Source organism: Sycon ciliatum, chromosome 2 (assembly GCF_964019385.1).
Source record: "Sycon ciliatum chromosome 2, ocSycCili1.1, whole genome shotgun sequence".
In the NCBI taxonomy this organism is placed as follows: domain Eukaryota; kingdom Metazoa; phylum Porifera; class Calcarea; order Leucosolenida; family Sycettidae; genus Sycon; species Sycon ciliatum.
The window spans coordinates 6,035,846-6,046,913 of record NC_088644.1 but is presented as its reverse complement, the minus strand read 5'-3'; the positions used below and the strand labels follow the sequence as shown (position 1 = coordinate 6,046,913).

Genomic DNA, 11,068 nt, shown 5'->3' with positions numbered 1-11,068 from the left:
ACCCTAAAATCAAATTTTCACCAGTTGTAGTCTTCGGGGTGCTGAGTCGAATGGTCTTGGTCCGAGGAAGCTGCGACGCTCCCTTCCTACTTGAATCCCAATCGAACTCGCGCACTTCCACCGAAACTGGGTGACTGCGCCCTACTAGATGGGGATTTGTATGCAAAATGTCACTAAAAGCGCCATTTCGTTCTTATAAAAGCACGGATGACCGCGATTGGCCCATATGTTGTAGTCTTTTGGACGCTGAGTCGACTGGTTTTGGTCCGAAAAGGCTGCGATGCAGCGTTCCTCCTTTATTCCCAATCGAACATGGTTGAACAAGCGGTCACGTGGTCCTGGGTGCCCAAATCACCTGGACACCGCGCCAGCAGGCGACAACTTTCACACCAAGGTTCAACTCGAGTGACAGGACTGCACCCAAAAAAGGTCAAACAGGCTAGTAAGTTGTACCCTGCAGGCACGGTGACCAGGTGACTGGTGTACGCAGGAGCACGTGACCGCTTGTTCAACCATGTTCGATTGGGAATAAAGGAGGAACGCTGCATCGCAGCCTTTTCGGACCAAAACCAGTCGACTCAGCGTCCAAAAGACTACAACATATGGGCCAATCGCGGTCGTCCGTGCTTTTATAAGAACGAAATGGCGCTTTTAGTGACATTTTGCATACAAATCCCCATCTAGTAGGGCGCAGTCACCCAGTTTCGGTGGAAGTGCGCGAGTTCGATTGGGATTCAAGTAGGAAGGGAGCGTCTCAGCTTCCTCGGATCAAGACCATTCGACTCAGCACCCCGAAGACTACAACTGGTGAAAATTTGATTTTAGGGTATACTTCCCCTTTAACTTGTGCCTTTACTTGTATACGGTCGTCCGGCCGGCGGGGGTGAGTATGTGGGCGGCTCTGTTTAGGACCCCAAGCCGTTGGATATTCCACTGATGCAGTGATGGTAGTGACATGAATATCGATTATGGAAAACATTTGACTTCGTTGATGCATGATGATGACGGTATAGTTAGTTCTTTTTATTACTAATATTAGGCCATCATTTTTTATAGCTATGTTTCGCGTCGTCCGCACGCATACGTTTGATTTTTTTCAGAAAAAAATAAAAAATCTTACATGCACGATGAGTGTACGATTGTACGAGTCATCAGTGTGGACTGGTTGCATACGGCGAAGCTGAGATTCAGAAATGGCCTCTAGGCCAGCGTTGGCAAATCGTTTGTTCGGCATCTGGGAGCAATATTCTGTGAGCTAACACCAGACAGCATTGATCGCCTGAAGTTGAGAGGATGCGTCGTTCCGGAGGTCTTTGCTGCACCGCTGCCGAAGTCTGAGTACAATAATCCAGCGAAGCATAGGTGTCGTGTCCGTGTGTTGCTATCTGTATTGTATTCCGTCTGCTCCTACATGTATCTTTGTCAAGTGTTTGCCGTGGCGTCGATGTGTCTCGTCTATGAATAGCGTTGGGAAATATATCACTATTCATGCTTTGCTGGCTGGCTGCTCGCGCCCTTCGCTCCTTCAGCTTGCACGCTACTAGGACATAATAGCAGTAAATAGCTCGATGCTTTGCTTGGAGAGGTTGTGGTTGTTGTTCTTGTTGCTTCTCGGTTGCTTAGAACTTGGTCCTAGAGTGAAGCTTTGGTCTTCTTGTGTGGGGAGGGTGAGGAATGGGTATCTGGACTCCTGGTATATTTCCGTAAAGAACCTGGAATCGTAGAATCCTGAGATATGTCTGGCCTACTCCCCGGTCATGACATTTGGCGACCACGCCAGGATGTCCAGTGCCACTAACATTCCGAACCCTCGGCAGCGAGAGGGAGCGCTGCCAATAGCCATCGCCACCACACCGCAGCCCGTCCTGGGTACGACGATAAACTGCACCCTGGCGACCGCGGTTGGTCACCATCACCAACGCGCCCGTCCTGGGTACGACGATAAACTGCACCCTGGCGACCGCGGTTGGTCACCATCACCAACGCGCCCGTCCCGGAGCATGACGATAAACTGCTGGACGTAGCGAGAGCTGGAGAGGAGGTACATCGAGGAAGTCAAGATGAAGGCAACACGCAAACGGGAGCCGCGGATTTCAAGTGAAGTTAGTTCGGGTCAGTTACCAGTTCCTGGACACGTTTCTGGTCTTGTCACCCGTCTAGTCTTGATTTGTCTTATTATATAATAGTTCATAATGATAGTAACACAGAAGCAATCCCTGCAGGCTGACCAATAGCTTGTTCGAACGTAGTTGTAACGGCATAACCTATTTTTCTAACACTGCTGTGGCTGAGAGTCTGTGCAAGACTGGCGCATTATGTTTTCTTTGGTTCTTGGGTCGGAAGAGGTTGGTTCCTTCCTTTCAAGTTTTCAAGAGTTTTATTATTTTGCTTTCTTTTTCAGTGCCGTTACGAGGACGTAACATGTTCGTAGGCGGGGGATATGTCGTGTCCGTGTGTTGCTATCTGTATTGTATTCCGTCTGCTCCTACATGTATCTTTGTCAAGTGTTTGCCGTGGCGTCGATGTGTCTCGTCTATGAATAGCGTTGGGAAATATATCACTATTCATGCTTTGCTGGCTGGCTGCTCGCGCCCTTCGCTCCTTCAGCTTGCACGCTACTAGGACATAATAGCAGTAAATAGCTCGATGCTTTGCTTGGAGAGGTTGTGGTTGTTGTTCTTGTTGCTTCTCGGTTGCTTGGAACTTGGTCCTAGAGTGAAGCTTTGGTCTTCTTGTGTGGGGAGGGTGAGGAATGGGTATCTGGACTCCTGGTATATTTCCGTAAAGAACCTGGAATCGTAGAATCCTGAGATATGTCTGGCCTACTCCCCGGTCATGACATAGGCACCAACGGATGCCTCCTCTGTCCAAAGTGAATATTTACTCTTGCTGATAACCCAGATGTTGTGCTTCGATGTACGATTTTTCTTTCGAATGTACACCATGCACGAGCTATTGTGCTATGTACAGTGCATACACCTCTGATGAGCCTTTTTTTTATTATTTTGCAACTTTTTATTTTTTTCCACCTCTCGCATAATGATTCTGGAAGTTAGTTAGTGTGAACTGACGCGAAACATAGATATAAAAAATGATGGCCTTAGTTCATAATATAACTGTCGTCGTACGCGTCTCCGCGGCGTTTATTCATAAATCTTCCAAAGCAGATCTTTATCTACTGACTACATGTGTTTGTATACAGACAGTACAGCCTACACTACTGTCACTAGGCTACAGTACAGCCTGAGTAGGTAGATCTACGGACGGTCGTCCATGGTCGTCGGTCGGCCCTATCCTGGCTACGCCCCGCCTGGCCTGTAATAAGACAGTAATAGAGTACAGACAGTATGCCTAGCGCGCGCCTAGCGCCTGGCGATCTGCCGCGCTGGCGCGCTCCCCGAACTCGATCGTGCAAGGAATTATCATGTTGGTATAATCATCAATGTATTATTGTTATGGCCCATCGCCGCATCGGCCATCGCCGCTGCATACGCGCATATCGCATACGTACGTATGCCTAGCGCGGTGCGCGTGGCCGCGCGTGCACGCATGTGGTGATGTCATTCGAATATTTGTGGTGCAAGAGTTCGCGCTTCCATTCATAAAGCGCTACTTGCTCTGACGTGACTGGCAGTATTGCGTAATGTTGTTTCATCGGTTGGCCTCGACACTAGCTTCTTCTCCCCGAGTTCTTTGCTCAACCTAGTTACAATGGCAATGGCTAAGGATCGTGGCCCTCGCGCAGGTCACCCTACGCCCACGCCGCCGACAGGCATGGTGAACCAGGCAAAATGTTCTGTGTCCGATGCGCTTAGCTGGTTGAAATACCTTTTGGAGGCACTTCAGCCTTCAGGTGCCTGTCAGTAGAATGTCGGACATTATCCATCATGCGTCGAGATTTTAGATCATTTTGTTGATTCCATCTGTGAGAATAACTCGTTTTATCTTTGTCCGCAAACTGTTGCTGTAACTGTGGATGTTGGACGGAAGAGGTCTCCTTGCTCATTAGGATACTAGCCACTCAAACCAAGGTAAGTCACGATGAACAGTGCTGAAGAATTACAATGTTCTCTTGACTTGCTCGGAGTCGTCTCATGTCGAGTCCAGAGTAGCCTGTGAGTGATCTGGCTCCGGAATAGTCGCTACTTCGAAGCACATTTTAGTAGTCTTGTACGGATAACTAGTGATACTAATATTCGTGATAACAAATAAACTATCGTGCTAATAAAGTGCAAATCGGGATTTCTATCGGTCCCGGTAATATCGAGCGTATCACTATATTTTGGGTGTGTTCTACCAATCTCTCGTGAACCGCAGTGGGGAAGTAAGCAAGTTTATACTATAAAAGTCTTAGACCTACGCTGATTACTATAGTATGTGCGAGCCCACGTCCGTGTTGCTTGCACTTGGCTTTGGTTTGAACTTTGAAGTCAAAAGCAGCACTCAGTTCAAACCGATGACTCTCGAAGCTCAGGGCACAACCCATTTTACTTACTTAGGCGGCCACTGAAAATATTATAATTGCTTCTTCTTCTTTGAACTTCTGGTGGTGGTTGCGAATGCTTAAAGAGAGGCTATTGTACGCTTTATGTAGACAGTGATGCGGTGCGGTATGAACTGTGAAGTGACTTAGGCTGAGGACTGGTAGGTCCCCTTGCAGAGGGATAATCATCTGCATGCACTTGGGTTTTTGTTTCAAATTCCAAACCCCGCGTTGTCCACCATCAGGAGAGTCTTTGGCCTTTTTAGCCCTGGTAAAGGAACACTGAATGGTCGGTGAATGTTTTCACCCATTCATGGCTCCAAAGGTAGTTACACTGACACTGCCTTGTACATAATAATTATGTACATCTCTTGAGGCCGGAACTAATGTCACCTTGCTTCTGTATCTAGCGTTTGCCACTGGCGGCTGTTATGTATGGGAGGACTAATACTTGCAGAACATTGCTGGAGCAAGTGTATGTATGGGAGGACTAATACTTGCAGAACATTGCTGGAGCAAGTGTTGGAAGTAGCAGTATGACTGTATTCTTCTTAGCCTGAGAGATCTGGTTCCTTGTGGAGTTTCATTTTCGTCAACGAAGTCTGTCTACCTACCATTGAGTAAAAGTAGTGGTCACAGAATTTCATTTGACACCCTGTTTTCATTGCTTTTTTGTGTGTTGCTTCTGCAGGTTTGCCAGCATGGTGACCAGAATAGGAGAATGGCCTGACTCATTGTCTAGGTTGTCAATACTGCTAGCACCGGTAAGTGTATGTAGTGTAACTGTAAGGTTCTTGTACAGCATACAATTCTGTACACTGTAGGACCTACACTATGCCACATTCCAAGTGCTAAGTCGGTAAGTGCTGCTTGAAGCACCTAGCCCTGGGGATACAGTTACTGCTATTGAGTCCTGCTCACGCCTAGGTCAGAGCTTGTACTTGCTCAATACAGTTTTGTCCATTCTACCCCATCAAGTTCTGGTAGCTTCTTCATGGATTCAAAAGATGCGCGGATTATCAGCAACACATGGACAAAGCATTCCAGTTTACACTGAGGCTTCCTGCCCATGCCTCCAACTCTATCCAATGCCCAGCAGCAATAATACAAGATAAACCACTATCCAGCTGTTGCAGATGGCGTGATCTTGTGGCCTGAGAATAACCAAACAACTCTGGTGTAAGGCGTTGGACCTTGTCCAGGTCTTCATTCAAAGTTAATCTCAGTTTTGGGTCTTTGTTTTGCAATACATCATTTGATTTGACTTCCCCTGTCTTCCAATGTCTCGATCAGGTGACACTTCTCTCTGACAGCATGATCTCATCCATGCAGTTGCCCATAGTCAATTGCCTTCCTACCTGTCAATGTCAGCATCTCACCACCCGCCCACCTAGACCTGTGGCTGTGGGTGATAACGTTTTGTGTATATGAATAGGTGACGAGGAGTCAATACCTTTATTAAGGCGATAAATAATATAAGGGAAGCGGACATTACGAAATGATCAATGAGAATACATGTATGTTGGAATTGATGTTCCTAGTCGATTTTCTTGAGACTATCATCAGGGAAAAATCGTCTCACGATAGAAGCTATGCGGAGAAACAAACTACTTATATGTCTAACACTCTCACATCCTTTCTTCTTCTTTCTTTCGTTTTCTCTCCCATTTTCGTTTTTTTCACACCTCACCTTGTATACTTCCCACTATCCTATAGACGTATAAGTAGTTTGTTTCTCCGCATAGCTTCTATTGTGAGGCGATGTTTCCCTGATGATAGTCTCAAGAAAATCAATTAGGAACATCGATTTTAACATACAAGTATTCTCATTGATCATTTCGTAATGTCCGCTTCGCTTATACTATTTATCGCCTTAATAAAGTTTTTTGTATAATTTTTACAGATTTCCTTTTCCTGGCCATCCCAGTACATGTTGTGCCATGATATTATTTCCAGGCTATGTCACAATGTGAGGGCTGATGCAAGACTGAGAAAAGAGTCCTGAAAATGTTTGGAATTAGAACATAAGAAAAACACTGGCTGTCAAAGTGTCACTGGCTGTCAAAGTGTGACAGCCGTGCTAAGGTGACAGGACCCCACTCATGAGTTCTGCTTACGTAGAACTGATTGAAGGTATTCCCTGGAGTAACCAAGACTGATGTCACTTTAAATACTTTGCCACGATTGACGTCCTCCGGTGCATGGGGTGCGGTGCATGGGGTTACTGTGACTCATGCTGCTTGGTTTGTGCGTTAACTAAAAAGAAACCGATGGTACATTGTTCTGCTTGACGCAAGCGAATCGGCCTATGATCGATCTGGTGTTCACTTTTCTTCAGTCAGTTAGATAGGAATTTTGTACGCAGCTTTCTCCTTAAACGGTTTAACTGTAGTACCAGCACGGCCACCAGACTATACTACAGCATGTTGAATATGTTCAACATGTTTTACAACTTGGTGCTCCCTTTGCCATCACTGGCATGGGGTCAGATATTTGCTGCCCTGAAATGCTGCTATCCATGTATTGTACGTATGAACCTGGTACGAAGGCAGGTTATCGTGGATGTGTTCTTATCAGGCCATCATGTTCTGTTTTGTGTTTCTCAGGCGTTGCTGGGGCTATTGCTCTGCAGTGCTGCTGTGGATGCTACACCGCTGGCGTGTCCAGCAAATCACTTTTTGAAGGACGGCGCGTGTGCAATGTGCATCAAATGCGATGAGGGGTTGTACGTCAAGACTGCCTGCCATGGTACAACAAACACGGAGTGCGATATATGCCCACCGCATACATTCAAGCCTGGCCTGTCATATGAGGCTAGTTGTCGGCCCTGTACAGATGCGGACTCATTGAACTGCGATGTGAGTGGACCATAATACTTGGCATGTATGCTTGCATGTGACTGCGTGCGTGTGTGTGTGTGTGTGTGTGTGTGTGTGTGTGTGTTTGTGTGTTTGTGTGTTCTTCAAGAACTCGATTGATTCTATTTGATCTTGTGTGCATGAGAATGCAAAGTTACATAAGCTTGATGTTGCACAAAGGCAGAAGAGAATGGTGACAACCGGCTAAAACATTGCTGTAACACTACGTTTCATGCACATAGCGAGACTAAGGCAATCCTTCGACAACTAAGCTTGATGGAGGTTCATCCTGAACTTGCTCCTTGCTTGTAGTATGCCTAACCTAGGCTTAACTTCAATGCTGCTACCTGTTTTCTTGTTCTGCTGCTAATAGGATGACCCTGTGAAATATGCCTGCTCGGCTACAAGAGATACGCATTGCTATGCGTATTGCCCGTCGGATCAGTACTGGGATGGCAACACGTGTGTCTTGTGCAAACTGGCCCAAACTTGCCTGGCCCAGTCACTGAGCGTTGCCTCTCAGTGCACACCCGAGAAAAACCTCGTGTGTGGCCAGAGTACTCGTGTTACTGCTCCAGCCATTAGTAGCCCGCAACCAAGTCAACAAGTAGATTCTACCTCAGCAAGTACGCCAACACGTGCCGTCAGTGCTGGAGAGCTAACGCCACCTACAAGTACGCCGACCGTCACTCACGAGTCTGTACAAAGTAAAGTCATATCTAGCTCGGCTAACATTAGTGTGGTTGTGGAAGTGCCGCTTGGACGAGACGATGCAGGAGCTGCACTGCCAAATCAAGCTGGTGAGTATTGGTTTTAATGTTGGATAAGGATGCACCTGTGTCTACATCACGTGGACTAATAAATAGGCCTTAAAAGTGCTATATCACAGCCAGCCCGGGGCCATGACAACATGACAACGCTGACTTTGGATCCACTTGGATCCGTGCACGTTTGTGTGGCTTCTCGCTCCACCTATACTGGCATACACAGAGACATAGACAGCAATAGCGACAACACACAAAGTGAAGGGTAGTTGGCCGCAGTCAGATGTGACTAACAAAGAACACACCAGATGCCATATTTGCAACTGAAAATATTTCGCGAGAAATACAACTTTCCTGCCCAGTAGGGTGACACATCCACCGGGAATGACTGTACAATGTGCCGGGTTCTTCTGGTCAGGGTTTCACCTGGTCAGGGACCTACTCCTGGTCAGGCTTTCACCTGGTCAGGGACCTACTCCTGGTCAGGGTTTCACCTGGTCAGGGACCTACTCCTGGTCAGGGTTTCACCTGGTCAAGGACCTACTCCTACTCCTACTCCTGGTACAGATATGAATTCACACACCTGCATGCGAAAAGAGGGGTCCACCCACCACGTCCTGTGCATGTACTTAGCTACGGGAAAAGTTGATTTAGAAGTCGTTTTGTCGTTATTTTTTACTTCTGGCGTCATGACTAGCAAGCCCTATAAGTTACTGGGTGGGTGAGAAATGATGCATTGGTTTTGGAAGGGAAAACGTGAATGACCCAAACTGCGGTGTTCAGTTTGGGAGATCAACTTGGCCTTTTTGTTATCGCTCGTGCATGTTGCTATCCATCTGTGAACAAGGTACTGAATTTCTATGCTGATGGTCCTGTACAGTTCATGAAGTGAGCTGAAAGATATTGCGGGGTTGTGCTTCGTAGCACACGGTAATACTGCTCTGTCGCATACAGTCATACACATGGAAGCAATCGTGAACAACTCTGCTCGTTGCTAATCCCCTTATGGCTTGTGTATTGCTCTGTCTGCCACTCTGTAGATGACACTGGTGTCAAGGACAATGAAATCAAGACAGTAGCCATTGCCCCCGCGGTGTCTGTTGTCGGTGGAATTTTGCTGGTCTTGGTAATTGTCATTGTTGTCCGCAAACGTCCACGGAGAAGTACTGGTCAGTACCAAACGGGAGAATCCACAGCAAAGGTCAAGTCCAACCTCAGACTTACTCCTTCGGAACATCAGGTTTCAACATCAACTATCAACAGCCAGGGTGATTCCAGCGCAAAGTCCACCCCAGCTGATAGGATATCGGTGGAGAGTGTGGAAGACCGGCGGAGGGTTGATGTAATGATGCGGCACGACCTTGAAATACATATGCTGAATGAAGCCGACAATTTCCAGCAGCGAGTAGTATTTCCTCCGCCAAGTTCACCCGGATCACGTAAGGATAGTGAGAAATCGGAGACAGACGACCAGGAATCTGCAATGTGTGCACCTCCGTTGGCAGCTAGCCTTTACTACCAGCCCGTCCTCGACTGCCAGCCTGCCCTCGATTACCAGGTGGTCATTGATGACCAGGGCGTCCTCGACGACGAAGCTGGTGCAGAAAACCAGGGCGATACAACCTCTGTTGCTACAAATACTCCTTTCCCTGACGAAGATACGGGAGAACGGGGAGGTGCTGGAGTTGTATCTGCAGGAAATGGCCACCCGGCATCCACTATTGTGTTTCAAACGGATTTGCCTGAAGTTAAGAGAAGAGAGTTCCATGCTACGCAGGAGGGGTGTCCGCAGGGAAACGCGCAAGAGACTGGTACTCATCCACAGTTGGATAGTCAGCTAGCTTTGCCACTGCGCTCTTTTCCGTTGCCCAAGACGTATGTGCCAAGTGATAGCACGATTGCTGCCGAACCGGAATCCACATCTACCCAATCTACCGATGCACAGTGACCCTCTGTGACCAGGACATGCTTATGGCCGAACACACCGCAAAAGGAAGTGCTCTTCTCCCGGTTCTGGGGGCCTCTGTCAGTTTGTGCCTGCATGAAACCCTGCTCCAGGCTCATCTCAATGTCTTCGGACCAGCCGCCCGGGGCCCGAGTTAATCAAAATCCTGGATAGGGGTGATCTGCGCAACACACAGTGCAGGCGTAACTTCATTGTGAACGCGACCATGTTGTCCCATGGTGATACAGCAGCCCGGTGCTGTGCAGCTCACGTATCCGGCAGTGCCAGTATTGCGCTGCAGAGATAATCATCTTGAGTTCTGAGCGCACGTCAAGCTCAACACACTATGCATCGTGAACTGGCGTCCATCGCCCCTGTGAAAAAGCAGTGAGCTGACCATTCACCAATGGATGGTTTGATTCGCTGTGCGGTATTTATGGGCAGTGACTGCGAAGTCACTACTATGCCCTCCCAACTCGCCCGCACAACCTAAGCTAAATATGGAACTTGCACGGGGTACACCTAAGAGGTCACTTTGTGTACTTGTGTCTTTGTAAAAAAAATACCTTGCTTCACCAGTCACTCGCTCATGTTGTGACTACCAGCCTTGGTCAATTTCGTCTAGATCTCTTTAATTAACTCCTTTACATCTTCCTTCACTTCCCTCCCTTCTTTAACTTAAGTTATAATTATTATCTAATTTATTCCGCTGCACTCAATCTGCGGACAGAACTGTTTCGTCCTTTGTGGACTCGTCAGCGCAGCACAGAGGAAATGAGGCCGAACCTGATAGCAATGGAAATAAAAATTTCCAATCAGGCCCGAACGTACCTTGCCAGAGTGCTCAAACTGACAAGTCTAATTTATTCCGCTGCATGTATAGCTTGTTTCTTCTAGCATCCGCGCCGAATTTATTTGATAATAGTATTATTATTCCTCTCACTACAGAGTGTTGTATTGATGGCAGCATGATTCATGATCCTGGTGAAGCCTTGTGTTTATATTCCCAGCTGGATCA

At 47.3% G+C, this 11,068-nt stretch overlaps 1 protein-coding gene across 1 annotated transcript; it reads left to right on the top strand.

Moving 5' to 3' along the window:
- The first annotated feature begins 3,689 nt into the window (after positions 1–3,689).
- LOC135808413 (uncharacterized) lies at positions 3,690–11,051 on the top strand. Its single transcript, XM_065321600.1, has 5 exons — positions 3,690–4,031; positions 5,175–5,247; positions 7,090–7,341; positions 7,715–8,141; positions 9,146–11,051. Exons 2-5 carry the CDS (start codon positions 5,185–5,187, stop codon positions 10,051–10,053), a joined length of 1,650 nt encoding a protein of 549 aa, XP_065177672.1. The 5' UTR covers positions 3,690–4,031; positions 5,175–5,184; the 3' UTR covers positions 10,054–11,051.
- Positions 11,052–11,068: the final 17 nt, after the last annotated feature.

Coding starts and splice junctions, on each gene's coding strand:
- LOC135808413 (XM_065321600.1), top strand. CDS start 5,185: ATGGTGACCAGAATAGGAGAATGGCCTGACTCATTGTCTAGGTTGTCA. Junction 7,342..7,714: donor CGGACTCATTGAACTGCGAT/GTGAGTGGACCA, acceptor TGCTGCTAATAG/GATGACCCTGTGAAATATGC. Junction 8,142..9,145: donor TGCACTGCCAAATCAAGCTG/GTGAGTATTGGT, acceptor GCCACTCTGTAG/ATGACACTGGTGTCAAGGAC.